Here is an 18591-nt window from a genome sequence, read left to right as displayed (position 1 = left end):
AAACCGGTCCCCGGAAGCTTGTTTCCTTTCCAGTAAAGAATTGGCTTGGTAGTTTGGTCTGCCCTGTTCCCATGATGCACTGGGCCAGGGTCAGACTAATTTGCATGTAGCCAGGTTCTGAGCTAGGATGGTGCAGTGAGCTAAAAAACGGTGATGGATCAAGCCCTGATCTTTTGACTGGGTAGGAGTGTTCTGCTTAATTCAGATACTCTGTCCATCACCACCCCCTTTATGAATCGTTTTGGCCACCACAAGTGTGGAAGGATATGCTCAGATGTGAGTCCCTTGCTCACTGCACCATCAGGATTCAAGCAAGCCGGGCCGAAGACAGCTGTAATGCCAGAAACCGGTCCCCGGAAGCTTGTTTCCTTTCCAGTAAAAAATTGGCTTGGTAGTTTGGTCTGCCCTGTTCCCATGATGCACTGGGCCAGGGTCAGACTAATTTGCATGTAGCCAGGTTCTGAGCTAGGATGGTGCAGGGAGCTAAAAAAAGGTGATGGATCAAGCCCTGATCTTTTGACTGGGTAGAAGTGTTTGCTTAATTCAGATACTCTGTCCATCACCACCCCCTTTATGAATCGTTTTGGCCACCACAAGTGTGGAAGGGTATGCTCAGATGTGAGTCCCTTGCTCACTGCACCATCAGGATTCAAGCAAGCCGGGCCGAAGACTGCTGTAATGCCAGAAACCGGTCCCCGGAAGCTTGTTTCCTTTCCAGTAAAGAATTGGCTTGGTAGTTTGGTCTGCCCTGTTCCCATGATGCACTGGGCCAGGGTCAGACTAATTTGCATGTAGCCAGGTTCTGAGCTAGGATGGTGCAGTGAGCTAAAAAACGGTGATGGATCAAGCCCTGATCTTTTGACTGGGTAGGAGTGTTCTGCTTAATTCAGATACTCTGTCCATCACCACCCCCTTTATGAACCTACACTAAATGCCAGGCGTATGCATGGCATGTGCTTGTACAGCACTACATGCTGTGAACAGATGGTTACAGGGTAAATAAGCTTCCATTAAACTCCCAATGTGCGCCAATTTTAATGTTCATTGCACTACATTCTAATACTGTAATTTACATGAATCCATTTATAAAAACAGAAAAAAGTGCCCTGTTTGAGTATATTTAATTCACTATCTAAGTATCTATATTCATCTCTTTTAAAGCTCACTTGACGTTTGTCATTGAGAAACAATTGGTTAAACCTGTGTGATGGTTGGACCTCTTTTAATTTCTGAATTTTCCATGCTAATTGGAAGGATCATTTTTTAATAACTTGTGTTCTTCTTCCAGATGTGTTTATACCAATGCCTGAAAACTTGCTTGTAAATTTGAATGAAAGCAAAGAGGTAAGGCCTATCTCCGAAGCATGCGTCCTGTTTGTATAAAGTACAAAATGTTTGTTGCCTGATTGTGAAAATTGTATTGAAGACCGCACATGTATTACTATTAAGTATGTAAGCCAGTTCTGTACTTCATTTTATTTTATGTTAAATTACATTTCTTAAAATTGAACTATTATTTGTATTTATTTCTTTTCCTGGGAAAATAGACTTTGGATTGATAAATTTGAGTTGGTGTTAAAATGTGCTGATCATCAAGTGAAAGAGATAACAATGTTATGGTTCCAGCGTAGAAACAAGAATGAATCTGGTTACCAAGCTGAAAGCGGCAAGGGTTTAAGAGAAAGCTAGTTAATCCTAAAGCATAAGGTGAAAGAAGAGGTGAGGTACTAAAGCTGAAAGCAGTAGAATTGATAATTTGAGCCTGAGGAATGCCAATAAGTGAGATAGCTTAGGTGACGATGTTTCAGTGATGAAACATTATAGGAAAAGGGGTATTACACCAATAACTAAAAGGTGAGTGAGGCTGTTCAAAATTGGAGCTATTGCTGAAAGCTAAGGTAATTTACAAAACGTTCAGCAGTTAAAGCAGAGCATCATTAGGAGGAGTGTGGTAGCATATGGGTATTTAGGTACTGAGAAGGGTCTTCTAATGTTTGTGGGTACAGTTAAGAATCAAGATGGGGATTGCGGACGAAGGTTAAGCGCATTGTGCTAAGTATGACGTAAAGCTATAGATGAGTAGGAATGGTGCAGTTAGTACAAGTCAGTCTTGTACTAATATCTTGGCCCCCCTTTCTTTCAGAATAATACAGTGTCAGAGATGAGGCTTCTAGAATAGTGCTTCCCAAACTTTTTAGAACAACAAACTTTCATGACCAACATAGCTTTAACAGACATGAGGCTAGTGGTGTTTTTTTTTGTTTTTTTGTTTTAAATTAATGTAATAGTACACATGCTTTCCAAATGCTGTGAATTACAAATATTTGTGTTCCCGACAACAGAAATTGTTTGTAAATGTCACGCCCCTGACCACGATCTTGATCATAATCTGTTTTACAAATTCTCAAGACTGTGCCGATCTTTAAGCCCAAGAAGCTAGCAAAGGGGGCAGTCCAGTGAGCACACTGGTTTGCACAGGTGCAACAGACAAATAATAACTGCTCTTCATTCATGGCAGCCCTTAGGGCATGGGTTAGTTAAGTATTTGCTTTTTTTCCATGAGTAGGTAAAAGATGCTATGGGAAAAACTCCTATCCTAAATGTAATAAATAAGGCTCTTATAGGTGGGGGATTAATTTAATCCTTGAATTCTTAGAATTGCTGGGCAAACTTTAGACAAGTAATCTCTAAGACTGGTTTACGTACATTGGTCCAGTTTTGTATTACACTCCCAGTGTCAGTGATCGGTAGGGTAGCACTGAGTAAGATGGTTCTACTGACCCGCTGTCTGTATACAATGCAGAACTTTGTGATTTCTCGAGGGCTATGTTCTTTGAACTAAACAGCCTTTTAGTAACAATGTGGAGCCAGGTCAAGTTAGATGTATTGAAACTGGACTCCGGCAAGGGCGAGCTGGGTCTCTCAAATTTGCAGCTTTGTCATCTTGCAGGACTGCTGCAATATGGTGCTCTGTGGTGCAGCGAGGGCCCCAACTCGGACTACTGCCTGCTGGCTGGCTTGTGAATGACAATATCCTCCCCGAGCTACTGACGAGTGGCACTGTGTGCCAGCGGACTGCCCCCGCATAGTGAGGCAGGTGGCAGTAGCATGGGAGTAGGCAGTTTGGAGGGTTTTACTTGTGGCCCCATATGTGCGATTTCTCCCTCTGTGGTGAAAACCCTTTCAGCAAATGCAGTCCTTGATGAATGACGCAATAGCTGGAGGGCAGCTGCCGGACAGTGGGCGATCTGTATTTGACTGGCATCTTCATTACTTTGACAGATGCTGACATCCTGTTTAGTGGGACTCCAGGGCAGTTCCTTTCAATTTGCAAATCTCTCCTGCATGGCGCGCGGGATCTGTTCGACGTTACCAGAGGAATCCTGTACGCTCTGTCATATTGGACCAAGGCCCAAGTAGGGGACACGTCTCCTGGTTATGTGTTGCTCTGAAGGCTGACAGAAGCATAAAAGTGAGACATGTCTGCGCTAGCTGGTTGGTGGATCTGGGGGACCCTTTCACGGATGCAAAGTGGAAATGGGCCCGCTCACAGGTGAAGGACATTGCAAGTAACGTGTGCTTCAGGCTCACGCCTTTTTATTTTTTACACCGGCATATCTTTATGCCGCAGCAGTTGAACAGGATTTTTCCTGGTCGTCCAGCTACAAGCCCTAGGTGTGGAGTATCCCAGGCAGTTTTTTAGGTCTCGGCTAGCCGCGCGAAGCGCGTCTCCGCCGAGCCCCTTTTGTCGGCATGTGCGCTTCCCAGGAGACAGTCCTGGCCGCGCGCATCGCCTTGGAGGCGATTTGAAAGTGTCACGCGCACGCGAACGAGCGCTGCGGCCAGGCGCTGTCTCCTGGGAAGCGCAAAACACCATACACGCATGCGCATACACACACCGACACACACACACAGACACAAGCGCCCATGCACGAACATACATACATACAAAGGACCCCCCACACATACACACAGGCGCGCGCACACACGAGTGCACCCCGCCACCGCACGCATACACACAGGCGCGCGCACACACGAGTGTGCACCCCCCCCGTCGCCCAACTCCACGGCTCTCACTACATTAACGGGCCAACCTTTCTCTAAATCCCTCCTGTTTGCTCACTCAGTCCATGCAGCTGCCGACGTACGAATACTTTTAGAACCAACCCTGGAGCGCGATTGCAATTGGCGGGTGGTGTACAGATACGCCCATTTAGTGTTGCTATGCCCCCAATTGGCTAATTTTACTGTCGCTCACACGTTGATCCTGTTGGGCTAGAGGGCGGGCACTTCCGCTCTGGCGTTGCGGAGCACCCGCGCCTTGAGCGACGATATCTCAGGGGGAGTCTGGGAGTGGAGCTATTGGGGCGCAGAATGCTCGGTACGGGGCGACCGGGGCGGGGAGAAACGGGCCTCGGCTCTTCAAGATGAAGGAGTAGATTATTACACACAGGCCGAGAAAGGCAACTGTGGAGAGTGAACACACCACTTAACAGGAAAGGCAGTCAAGATTCATACGAGGGGAACGCAGGATTCAGTGGCGAGGAGACCGCGGCGAATATGTTGCATTATATGCTGCTGAATATGTTGGCATTGTTTGAAGCACTGCTTTTGGGTGGCATGCATGCTGCATTCAAGTTCGCCTCTCACTTTGTCCTGTGCTCTAAATCTGTGTTTCTTTGACTTTGTGTTTCTTTGCAAGTCATTGCATGCTTTGAAGTGAAAACTCTTCTGAGATGACCTATATCACTTGGAGTTTACACATGCCACGTAAACCTTTGAAATGTGATTATTAAAAGTAACATCTTGCCCCTGAATTACTGGCCTGATGCTAAAGATTCTTAAAGTTTGTGGAGCCTGTGCAGCTGACGCAAAGTCTCAATTTGCAATGCACCCAAGTGACTTGAGATTTGCAATTGCCATTACAAATTGCACTGCACACATTGCAGTCCCTTACAAGCCTCTAGGGAAAAAGGACGGTCAAGGGACGTTCTTTGCAATTTGCGACTTTCATAGTGAGGAGGGGGCCCATTTGTCCTGTTAGCGCTGCTTAACACAGCGCCAATAAATCCTACAAGTGGGGAAGAAGATGTGGCCTAATGGCCAGGGCTGCCCACTTCAGAGCTGGGGAAACAGGTTCGAGTTTTGGCGACGGCTCAACATCCTGTGATTCATCTAAAGCGCAGCATGCCACCACTGCTACAAAAATAAATACACATTTTTTTGGCCTACAATTTATAGACTTTTGTTGCAATTGGTGTTGCAATATTAAGCAATGCCAATAGCTCAAACTTAATTAACCCGAGACCTATTGCATTGTAAATGCTTGTCTACACATGGCGCGGAGTTGTCCTCCGTTGGCGAACTACTAGGTTGGAGTACTGCACATGCTTGGTGAGATCACAGGAGTCAAGCTGGACAGAATGGTCAGCCATGCCTGCTAGGACTTTTGTCGCTCCCCAAAGCAGGCAGAAAAATGGGATATTGATTACGATGGCTTGTGGAGTGTTGGGCCAGTGATGTATAGCAATACATTGGATATCTCTGCCCCTGCCATGGCGCAAATGTTTGTTGGATTTGAGTGAGTGGTTGGTTGCAGAGGAATGTAGGCTGTGACCAGTGCATATGGACGAGAATGCGGAAAGAGATTTGAAAATCTGGGGAAAGACGGTGGGACGTTTTGAGTATGCTGACTGAAGCGATTAATGGTTCCCTTGGACCGTCTCGTGTGGTATCCCTGTCTTCGCCTCAGACGAGGATGACCTCACATAGTGAACATTGTGCATCTGCTTTTTGGGGTGTTGCAGACTTGTGCTGGACCCGCCTACCCTTCCCACCCCTTACCTCACCCCCATTTTTGCTGTTTTGCCGACCTAGGACCAGCAAGCAAATATATAAACAGAAAAAAATTCAGGATGTTAACCCTGTGTCCGATGTATCGACATTTCATGAAAGGTGACTGGATGTGTTCTGTGGATCTCCAAGATGCATGTTTTAACGTTCCCATAGAGAAAAACACAGAAAATTCTTAAGATTTGGGGTAGGAAAAAGCTCATTATCATTACCCAGTCCGTCTATTCGGTCTAAAGTGCGCACCAAGAACATACTCCAAATGCATGGTGGTGGTTTCAGCTTACCTCCGCAGAAATATGATTTACATTTACCCCTATCTAGACAATTGGCTGATAAAGGCAACTTCGAAGCGGCAAGCACAGTTGGATTTTAAAATAACTACCAAACACTTGGCAAACCTGGGCTTGCATATAATCACAAAAAGTCAATCTCTTCACCTCGCCAACTTCTAATTTATCTAGGACCCACTCGGGATACTAAAAAAGGAGAATCGTATCCTTAGGAGGAAAGAATGTCAGACACTTTTCGGCAATGCCACCAACTTATACAAATGCTGCATCCAACAGCTTGACAGACCTCAATCCTACTAGGGTGTATGGCGTCTTGCATTTTTCTAGTTACAAAAGCGTGTCTCCGAATGAGACCTTTACAACGGTGCCTCGAAAACCAGTCTCCGGGCACTGGTATATAGGCAGGTTTTTCAAATAGGTGTATTACCCAAGTAAGCTTTGATTATTGTACTGTTGAAACCATTCAGAGGCCCATTAGACTTTAATCTTGCTGACTATTGTACTAGATTTACAAGTACAATACGATTCTGGTAAGTTGCTTGCACTTTGACTCAACAAAATTATTAATCTTTTGGTGCATGGGTACCAATGCAGTTTCATGCCCGGTAGGAGAACCCATCTTAATTTTAGGCCCTGGCTTATGTTGTGGATACATCTAGGAGATGAACACTTGTGTCTTTGGACACAGAAAATACAGCAACGATATAAATGTGCTGTGTTAGAGATCGTATAGTTTGGATCAATATTAAATAAAATGTTTGAGCTCTAAAAGAAGGTCAGAACTAACAATATCTTGGAGGATTAGGCGAGGGGCGGAACACGGGGTACACCTTGTCCCTGTTAAAGTTTGTTCTAGCTGTAAAATATTTGGCCTGCCAGCTACGCAGCAAGTAGAGTAATAGAAATCCATCAAAACAAGCATGTAGTATCACTGTACATAGATTAACTATTAGCTTATTTGACAAAGCCCTCTGTTGGGATTTTGGTACACTTTGAGCTACAATATGGAATGAGCACATTCCCAATGAGGTTTCTCCACTCATCGGAAAGCGTGCCTCTGCCACAAGTTTAGGGATACCCTGAATAAATTACGTATTCCATTTCCTTGGTATTAACCTTGGGGGAAGAGACCTCATTAGTTTAAAACCTTTAAATGATACATTTACCATGCCACCTGTGTCCTCCATGCTGGGAAATGCTTATATACATATTGTGTATTTGCCTGGAGTTCAAAGACCGTTAGGACAATCCTTCAAGATTATCAGAGAACAAAAAATGCTCATATACGGTCATAGCATGTGAGTTGCACTAATTCTCAGTTGGGTGTTTTTAAAAAAAAATGTGTCTTTAGTTTTTCATAAAAATTTAAACTGTTGATATTTATTGCATTTTGTGTTTGCTTGATGAAATCATCGATGTATACGCCTGTCTGTGTGTGATTAAGCAATTTATAGCTTTTGTAAGCTCTGGCCCCTGTAGGTCTGTTGCTATTCATTGTAAGTTTATTTTCAAAATTGCAATGATTTCAAGCATTGTGATTGATTCTCAAAAACTATCAAGGGATTATTCACTTTCTTCTGGACAGTGAATAGCTTGTCAAGGCATATGAGCTGCAGATTGTACACTATGCTTAGATCCCCATCTGGTGTTGGGCTCTGATGTTTGCATGTTGTTTTTGTCTTGTAGTCACAAGGTTGGTGGTGACTCCTTCGGTGGACAGTGCGCATGGGCTTCGGCTCCATCGTTAAATTGTTTTTTTCTGCCATTGGATTCGGATGTGATTTGCTGCGCTCCAGATCGTTATAGAACCCCCTTCGATGCGCAATCACACTTAACCGACGGTATTGTCTCGATCGCGTGCCTTCGATGGGCACCCTCGACAACTTTCGATTAAACTTAGACGCCTGTGAACCTCGACGCGGGCCGTTGGGCCTACCCACGCCGATAGAGACTGACATCGATGGAACGGACTCCATTTAAGAAATGTCCATAGTGTGGTGCTAAGTTTCCACACTCGGACCTCCATCCGGTTTGCATTCTGTGCCTCTCTCCAGAACATCGAGAGAAAGATTGTGAAGCTTGCCTCTCACTTAAATCCAAAAAGACCATCCGGGATTGTCAAGCTTGACCCTGCGACATGCAGCGAGGCACAGGATCAATTCCGGACATCTTTTATCCAGGTTCCAATAACCTTCCATCCAGGTCCCTATAACCTTCTGGAGCCAGAACAAGAAGAGATTCCGGACTCCGAAGTAGACGTCTTCAACGCCGAAGATGACATCACCCCGGCTCAAAGGGACGTGAATACTTAGACCCTAGCCCCGACCAAGCCCATACCAATGGATCTGGTAACACCTTCTCCTTTGGGCTCAGGTTCACACCGTACCAAAACTTCGAATGCCCTGCCCCGGGGTCAGGCACCTAAAGACAAAGAAAAGCCATCCGGCTCGAGCCAACCACCCGGTACCGAAAAAACCACCTTCGGCACCGAAAGCTCAGTCGTCCGAGTTGCCACGCCCTCTTGCACCGGGAAAACATTCGGCACCGAAATCTGCAAAAGATCCCTCGGCACCGGAGCAGTCCAATAAAACATCGGCATCGAAGCAGCCGGATAAAGCATCAGCGCCGAAACAACTGAATAAGCCACCGGCACCTAAACAGCTGGATAAAACCTCGGCTTGAAGCACACAAACAAAACTGCGGCACCGAAGCACACAGAAAAGACTTTGGCACCGAAAACCTCAGTGGCAAAACTATCAAAGGACAAAGCACCAAAATCTTCGGCGTCAGGGAAGGATCCTGTACCGGACAATGTCCCAAAACATCCAAAAACAGTTTCCAAAGAGAAATCTTCGATGCCAAGCAAACCTATCAATCCCGAAAAGGTTTTCTTTCCGGATCCAAAACAGACTACTATCTTTATTCACCCAAAGACTGGTCAAATCGTCACCAAGCCACCTACAAAGAGGAAACCAGAACATTTGCCACACGCTCCAGTTCCTCCAAAGAAGATTCATATAGCTACTAACACTTCACCACCACCACCAGTTAACCCTAATTTAATCATTTCCCCACCACACTCTCCACAAACGAAGTATAGTGACAGTTCACATGGGGATGGGCAGCTGGATGAAGACGTAATGCCATTAGATCCTGTTGATTCACCACAGGAACCAGACCCATGACATGATTATAATTCTGAACATGATCTAACCAATGATCCGGATTTCTACCCCTCAAAACCATCCCCACCAGATGACAATGTGGGTTTTACACAGCTAATCAATAGGGCGGCTACATACCACAAGGTCAAACTTCATTCAGACCCTGTAGAAGAAGATTTTTTATTGGAGACTTTTGCCCAACCACAAAAATCTACTAATGTCTTACCCATGTTACAAGGCCTTCTTAGACATGCTCCAGAGGTATTCAAAGACCCATTTAGAGCTAGGGTTCTTAACCCCAGAGTAGACAAAAAATACAAAGCCGCTCCCACTGACCCTATATACATCAAGGGCCAACTTTCCTTAGATTAATTAGTGGTTTCCAATGCACGCAAAAGGGCAAACTCCCAAGGGTCATATGACAAACCAACTCCTGACAAAGAATATAAATTGTTAGACGCGTCAGGTAAATCATGGCGTCTCAAGCTACAAATTCATGGAAAATAGCAAACACACTAGATCTTCTAGCAAGATACGATAGGGCTCACTATGATGAGCTGGAAAAGCTCATTCAACATCTACCTCTAGAGTATAAGGGCAAAGAATGACCTTATACAAGAAGGGAAATTCATAACCAATACTTACATCAAATATGTGCTTGACGCAGCAGACACCGCGTCATGTGCAATAAATACCAGACACGCCTGACTCAGGGTATCTGTGTTTTTTTTGGGTTTTTTTTTAATAGCTTTATTTTATTGGTTTTAAAGCAGACAAAGGTACAGTGAAAAAAATACACAATGGCCCAGATAGATCCCAGCCGGCACAGTTGGTGCATAAGCATCTGAATTAAGCATGCACACTCGAAGCCACTGCTAACGATTACATGAGAATAAAGAGAAATGTCCGGCCGAGGACCCTGAGTCTGTGTTTTTAAACGAGAGGTACAAATCCAATTCTAAATCAACCATTTGATCAAGAGCACCTCTTTGGCCCTGCAGTCAACGCATCTTTAGAAGAAATTAAAAAAGACACGGAGACCGCAAAGTCTATGGGAGCCTTACAGACACCATCTACCAGAGGCTCCTTTCGTCGCTCCTTTTATAGAGCAGGTTCCAAAACAAATACATCCGAACACCCGTCCTCCTCCTATAAAAGTCCCAACCAGGGCTCCCTTTCTAGGGGCTACAATAGAGGAGGTACAGAGGTGACAACAATAAGGGTAGAGGCAGAGGTAATTCCCCTAATAACAAACAGTGACTTCCCTATGCTTTCCCCCGATCATTCCACTCCTGTCGGGGGACACCTCTCACAGTTCCTACCTGTCTGGAATTCCATCACAACAGACAAGTGGGTAAGGCAGATTATCCAGTATGGTTATTGCCTGGAACTCACTTCTACACCCCCCCAACATTCCTGCAAGACTGTATCCAATGTCATTAGAACACCTGACGCTTCTCAAACAGGAAGTCTTAGCAATGTTACAAAAAAATGCAATAGAGCTAGTTCCTCTGCTTCATCAGGGCACAGGAGTCTATTCCCTTTATTTTCTAATCCCTGTATTTTCTAATCCCAAAAAAGGACCGCTCTCTCAGGCCAATACTGGACCTCAGACCGCTCAACTTTTACATTCAATCAGACCACTTCCACATGGTCACTTTACAACAAGTGCTTCCACTACTACAGCAAGGCGACTTTCTCTCCACTCTGGATTTAAACGATGCCTACTTCCACATTTCCATTCATCCCGCTCACAGGAAATATCTCAGGTTTGTGGTAGACGGTCAACACAACCAGTTCAACGTGCTCTTATTCAGAGTCACTACAGCACCCAAGGTTTTCACCAAATGCCTCGCGGTGGTTGCAGCCCATCTCAGAAGACAACAAATTCATGTCTTCCCTTACCTAGATGATTGGCTCATAAAAGCAAACTCCCACAAAAACTGTGTTCAACACACACTTCGGAGAATGCAGTTGCTTCACAGTCTGGGATATCCCAATCCCGTCAGGATAAATGCTATACAAATCCTAGTTCAAAGATTTCAACCACAACACTCACTACCAGCGAGTGTGTTCATGCAGCTTATAGGGACAATGGCCTCTTGCATTTTTCTTGTCCCTCATGCAAGATTGCATATGCGCCCATTGCAAGAGTGTCTAGCACATCGAATAGAACATAGAACCAGGCTCACGGTCAACTAACAGATCTGGTGTTGGTGGACGACTGCACTCATCGCTGTCTGCAGTGGTGGACCACAAAAAACCTTTCCAAAGGGCGGTCGTTCCTCGAGCCAGTCCCACAGATAGTGTTAACAGACGCATCGCTCACCGGCTGGAGAGCACATCTCCAAAACCATACTGTTCAAGGTTTATTGACCTCTCAACAAAAACAATTCCACATCAACTATCTGTAATTATTGGCAATCTCTCTAGCGTTGGAGTCTTTTCAACCACAACTGCTAGGCAAAGCTGTCCTAATACGTACAGACAACATGACAGCAATGTATTACATACAAAAACAGGGGTGGACACACACTCTCCAGTTATCCCGTCTAGCACAGAGCATCTGGAGATGGGCCATTCCACTGAAGATATACCTCCTAGCAGAACACCTACCAGGAGTACACAATCAAATAGTGGATCTGCTCAGCCGTCAAACACAACAGATCCACGAATGGGAACTTCATCCTAAAGTTCTTCCTCCATTCTTTCACACGTGGGGACATCCAGACATAGATCTGTTCATCACACACCACACACAAAATGCCCAAGCTAAAATGCATACAAATATGTTACCTTAAAGCCAAACGCACGTTAACCATTCCCCCTAGAGCTCATTCTACTCGTAAACTAGGGGCATCTATGGCATTCTTAGGGAGCATCCCCCTATATGACATATGTAAAGCAGCAACTTGGGCCAAGCCCCACACCTTCACAAAACACTATTGTGTAGATGTGCTAGCAAAACAACAAGCTAGTGTGGGCCAGGCTGTATTAAAAAAACTTTTTCAAACTACTGCAACAGAGACCGGTAGCCACCGCTAAGGAGTATACTGCTATATAGTTATGCATACTGTACAATCTGCGACTCCTATACCTCGAACGGAAAATGCTACTTACCAGTATGCATCTGTTCTTGGCATATGGAGCTGCAGAGTTGTACACGCCATCTTCCTCCCCGGATACCTCCATCTGATCCAGTATTATCTTAATTAGATACATCACACAAAGGCATCTTTCTATTCCTCACTACTCCATCTAACCCTACTGGCAAAACAATCTAACAATGGTTCCCAAGCCCATGCGCACTGTCCACCGAAGGAGGAGTCACCAACCTCGTGACTACAAGACTTTTTCGAAGACAAAAACAACATGCAAACATCCGTGCCCAACACCAGTTGGCAATCTATGCATAGTGTACAACTTTGCAGCTCTACATGCCAAGAACAGATGCATACTGGTAAGTAGCATTTTTCTTTCATTGATTTTAAAACTAGGCCTGGGTGGTACGATAATTCTGCTTGCAGAGTGTGGGTAACTCCTTGTAACTCACAGTCCATGACACATTTTGCCAATCTGTGCATGGCGGAATTATTCTGCTGTTTGCTCATCACATGAATAACGTGAGGCTTCACAACACATGCTTGCAAGCTAGATTTGCCGTGATTTCCAGCACCATTTTATAACACCTGCTAGCACAAGCGGTCGCAGTCAGAGGGCTGCCCTTCAAGTAGATATGCAGCCAGAGTCGATTTTCTATTCAAACGACAAAATCAACTCGAATGGCTCTGCGGTCTTTCGCAACCGATGGTGTAGTTCAGCCTGATTTAGAGCACTGCTAAATTGCAGAGAGAGAAGCATATGTTCTGTGCGTTGGTGGAATTCTGTGGAATCTTTTAGAGTTGCTCTGTAACTCCACAGATTGAAACTCTGCAAGTTCTGCCCACACCTATTAGCATGGTGTGCAGCAGACAAGTAGCTGCATTAGGATAACATTCACATATCCATAAAACAGCTGAAGGCTTTTCTGCATGTTTAATAATGCCTGACTATTTCAAATTTCCAGCGATAAGGACCCTTGCCAAGTTGTACCGAGTGTATTTAGAATAAAGTACATGAAACTCTAGTTACAAATCTGCTTTTAACAAGGTAAGGAAAGAGCGCTGTGACAACATGGTTAGGGTTGTGTCCTTTGCTATGGCACAGAGCTCCAGGGTGCCTTGATGTCTTTATATGGTATACCCTTGGAAATTCCGATATATTCATGGCTGGGCTGCCCTATGTACACCCTGTGAGGCTTGCAATACCTTGGCCTGTCTTTGGAAAACTCACACAGGTTATGCAAACAAAGTCGATCTGCCACCTGTCAGGACAAAGATTAGCAGAAAGGGGGTAATTCTAATATCGAAATAAATGTTATATCAGTCTTACTGTTAAGTGTTAAAGCCGAATATGGGCACTGACATCAGTACTGGCTTGATATAGTTTATAATTTGGAGTAAAGCAATCATGATGTTTGTGGAACCCTGATATATTATTGATCTTACTTCTATTATGACTGCAGTCTACGCATTACTAGTTCTTTAATGGATTATTCGCTTCTCACATTTTGGGTATGTTTTTAAATTTGTTTTGTGGTCTTGTTCTGTGCAGTCATTTTACTCATCATGGTTTTGACTCCATTAATAATGCGCCCATGATGTACAAAGTTAACTGTATTAAAGGTAAAGATGTATTCATGAAAAACATACTGTCAATAAGAAGAACAAGTAAGTTGCCAAAAGATTAACATGTCTCAGTAAATTCCAACTCGTTAATTTGTATGTTTTAAATGAAATTGTGCAATGACCAAAGAACAGCAGGCTGTGCGGGTTTCTTTTTATTATTTCGTAGTAATAGGTTCCAGGCACTTTTGCTGTGTATGTTACTGATAAATTGAGGTTATTTCTATTTCTTTGTGGTAGTTAGTTCAAGATTTGCTGAAAGCCTTGCCACAAATGTTTACGAAGACCCTGGAGACCCAAAGTGCACTGGGACCTGCTCTTCAAGCGGCCTATAAACTGATGGCACCAACAGGTGGCCGAATCTCAGTCTTCCAGACACAGCTCCCTTCTGTGGGAGTTGGAGCATTAAAACCTCGGGAGGAGCCCAACCAAAGAGCATCTGCAAAGGTAAACTAAACATAACCTGGTACACATGAGCCATCTTCAGAAGAAAGCATAGGCTGGCAAAAAAGTGGTCACAAGGTCCCATGTTGGCATTTCTTTTTCAAATGCTCTGTGAAACCCTAATATTTTGTTCTGATATTACTTTCAAACTCATATGTTTATCATTCTATTCCTTTTTTGGAGCATGGTTTGTTCATTGGATCTCATATTTTTGTGAAGTAGGCTGACTCTATAGGCCCTGCCAGTCTCATTTCTGTCACATTATTATTGCATTTTTATAGCGTTTACGACCAGTCAAGTGTGTGTGATGCTTTTGAAATTGATGTTTACTGCTTGTGCCTCCATTACCTCTTGATCTCTGTACTGCTGGCAATGCCATCTACTGCCCATTCAAATGTTGGTCCACGTTGTTCCCCATGCTAAGATGCTCTGTGTAGAATGTTTCTGTTTTAAGTAGCACTATTAGTTACATTTGTTGACCTTTGTAAATTATTCAATGCCTTTTAATGCAACTCTGCTTTTTTTTAATCAATCTGGTACTTTTCATGATGTGATAAGTAAGGTTGATTTAATCTTCTTGTCTACTTCGGGATTGCAAGCATTACATTTGCTTTCTTTAGGAGCACACCCAAAATCCAGTGTTATCTCAAAAATATAAAAAAAACAAGAAAGGAAGTGAAGAGGTTCTGCTCGTAGGAGCAGCGGAGGTGGATACGTCCTCCTCAAGTCAATAGGTACTAAACATAGAGATCCACCCTCAGATAGTTCTAGAGTCGTGTCTTCCCTGACTAAGTGTGTTTCCTACAGTGGTGGGAAAAACACAGTTTTGTAGTAAATACCAAATGTACATACACTACTTTTCATACATCTTATTTCCCCACTTTTAATAATACCAACTCAAAGGAATATTAAAGTTTTTTAGTCCAAAGAGCCTGGTATTTTTTAATTCACTCTCTCATTCACTCCTGACCCTTCCACTCACATTCCTACATGACACAAAGTTTTGTCTCTTCAAAAAATTGTGCTCACATAGTCGTAGGTCGCAGCACGCCCCTTCCCGTAGCGGGACGGGAAGACCCCTATGATGAAGCATGCCACCAAAGGCACTTTTTGGTGTGTGAGAGGTATTTTAACAAAACTGTGTGCTTTTCCCACCACTGTAGGAAACACACTTAGTCAGGGAAGACACTACTCTAGAACTATCCAAGGGTGGATCTCTATGTTTAGTACTTATCTCAAAAATAGCCTTGAAGAAAGTCATACAGAGGGCCCCTGAGGGGGGGAAATGGTAGCCCCTCCTCTGGATTGCAGTTTATCTTGTCAAAGGTCTTATAACCATTCTCTTCACTAGTCTGCATGTCAGTCTTTGATCATTGCAAGCACTGTCAACCCAGTATTACAGTTTATCTGCATTTTTGAATTTCAATTCAATTCAATTTGATCTTTATTTCGACTGTTTCAGCCATAAAAGATACATGTAAAACATACAGCATATCATACAACACATATGTTACGAAATACAATTTAAAATATGTCCTTATTTTTTAAAAGAATACTAAAATCATATTCAGTACAAAATAGATAAACATGTATACTAAGAGAATAAATGTTGTCACCATTTTACATTTTGATAACGAGGAACGAAGTCATACATCATTTGGTTGGCAAAGTATGTACATGGTTTAACTTCTCATAATGGTTGACCAACCTTCCTTCTAGCAAAATACACTGAGAGGAGAAATCTACTAATACTAAACACTACAATTTGTAGGGTATTAGTCTTTACAATCCTATAGGCCTGGGAACATGTTCTTATTCCTAGGGTATTACACAGGGGGTTAATCCACTTTTTTCTTGCTTTATCATACGCTTGGCAGAAAAAAAGGATATGGCTCTCATCTTCCATATAAGAGCCTGAACACATTGCACACTTCCCCTGTGTAGGGTCAACACCATCACCATTTCTCTTAGACCAGCGTTCAACATTACAGCTTGTCATAAGATTCCCATACCTAAACTTCAAGAATAGAGACTTCGCGAGCGGGGACTCAATCTCGTCCAAAAAAGCCTCAAAAAGGGGCTCTTCCTTGAAGTTTAAAAAATTTTTGGTAAGGGAACCAATACTATTACCATTTGCTAGGCGAATGGAGATAAAGGACCAAAATGCTTGTTTCAACATAGGTTTTGCGTTAGACGGTAACCCTTCCGGGCTTTCCCAGAACTGTGGTAAGCCCAAGATAAGGAACCATTTTTTAAAATGCTTGAGCCATACAATGGAGTGCATAGAGTCAAGACCCAATATCTCCTGGAGTCCTTTCCTATAGTCAATCAATTCGGGAATAGACCATAGTCTTACCCAAAACATTAGTGGTCTTAAAATTGTATAATTATCAGTTCTTCTAAAATTCAGATCCATTTGGAGTGGTATCAAAGGTGTACTTATGGGGACCCTTACGATTGATCTCATGAATCTATTATCCAGTCCATAGAAGCTGTCCTTAGACCATGGCCCCCATATCTCAGCCCCATAAAGGGCAGCAGACTGAGTTTTGAATTTGAATAGCTCAAGTGCAGGTGTAATGCTTTTACTTGAGCAGGTATTTAATTTACTGATAATTGGTCTAACATTATGGGCGTAGGACATCTTACTTTTCTCAATTTGATCTTTCCAGGTTAGGTTTGAGTCTAACACTACCCCCAGATAGGAAAAATTATCCACTGTTTCCAGGACCTGGCCGTCCAAACTTAAGGTCCCTCTATCAGGCTTGGGAGGATTTAGAGCCATACATTTAGTTTTCTTAACATTTATCTCTAGGCCCTTCTTCATACAGTATGTGCTAAAGGAGTTCAGGAGGGCCTGGAGACCCTTCTTAGTTTGCGATATCAAGATGGTATCGTCCGCGAAAAGTAGCGCAGGCACCATCTCTCCATTGAGTTTTGGTGAATCGCTAGCACAGCTGTTCAAATAGTCAGGGATGTCATTAACAAAAAGCGAAAATAAGGTGGGAGCCAGAACGCATCCTTGGCGTACACCGCGCTCTATGGGGATATCGCGTGTCAGTTCCCCATTCGGTCCCCACCTAATATTGGCGTGATTCCCATCATGTAGGTAAACTATTTGGGCCAGGAGACATCCAGGAAGACCGGCTTCACTAAGTAACCTCCAGAGCAGGTTACGGGGAACAAGGTCAAACGCCGCCCTCAAATCCACGAAGGCGACATACAGGCGACCCTTCCTGATGTGCACATACTTCCAGTATATGCAACAGAATCTAAAAACCTGGTCTATGGTACTGATCTTGCCCCTAAAACCGGCTTGTAATTTGGTGAGTATAGCTTTTTCCTCAAGCCAATCATTAATCCGAAATAGTAGGTGTTTTGAGTAAAGTTTTTGCAGGATGTCCATCAGACTAATCGGTCTATAGTTAGACGGAACAAACCTGCTGCCCTTTTTAAATATTGGGACAACCTCCGCAGCACGCCAACTGTCTGGAAATTGACATTTGCTAGACAGAGCATTAAATAAATGATTTATGTATGGAGCCCAAACTTCGACCTCATGTTTATACAGATCACCCGGTATTTTGTCGGGACCAGGGGCTTTGCTACTTTTTAAATCAGCGATTGCCCTCTCTGTCTCGTCAATTGTGAAATTCATACACTCGATTGGTGGAGGGGACAAAGGAGTGACATCGGACCCATTGTCATATTGTTTGTAGAGAGATGTAAAGTGGTTTACCCAAGTCAACTCATCTAAAAAAACATCCTTCACAACTCTACCTGCATGAGACCCATTGGCCACTAGCCTCCAAAACCCAACATTGTCTTTCACTTTAGCTGCGGCCAGCATCTCTGCCCAAATCGACTCCTCCCATGTCCTTTTTGAGATATTTTGGGTAGACTTATAGGTTTCTCTGGCTGCTTTAACATCATCCTTCGATTTGGTTTTTATTGCTAACAGTAATTCCCTCTTAGCTGCTCTACATGAGCGATCATACCATAATTTACCATGACACCCATCCTCGCATTTTGTTGCTTTTTCTTTGGCATTTTTGTCAAACATATTTTTATTTTTTCAAAGTGTATGATGGAGTTCAATAAATTTATCATAACAGT

At 43.5% G+C, this 18591-nt stretch overlaps 1 protein-coding gene across 1 annotated transcript in view; it reads left to right on the top strand.

Moving 5' to 3' along the window:
* SEC24A (SEC24 homolog A, COPII component) overlaps positions 1-18591 on the top strand; it is a 619052-nt gene that overhangs the window by 398813 nt on the left and 201648 nt on the right. The window contains exons 12-13 of the mRNA XM_078653273.1: positions 1289-1344; positions 14272-14478. Coding sequence (XP_078509399.1) covers positions 1289-1344; positions 14272-14478 — 263 coding nt within the window. The remainder of the gene's footprint in view (positions 1-1288; positions 1345-14271; positions 14479-18591) is intronic.

The sequence above is a fragment of the Lissotriton helveticus genome, chromosome 7, assembly GCF_964261635.1.
Source record: "Lissotriton helveticus chromosome 7, aLisHel1.1, whole genome shotgun sequence".
NCBI classification, from domain to species: Eukaryota; Metazoa; Chordata; class Amphibia; order Caudata; family Salamandridae; genus Lissotriton; species Lissotriton helveticus.
The sequence above is the reverse complement of the archived record's forward strand: the minus strand, read 5'-3'. Positions and strand labels throughout refer to the sequence as shown.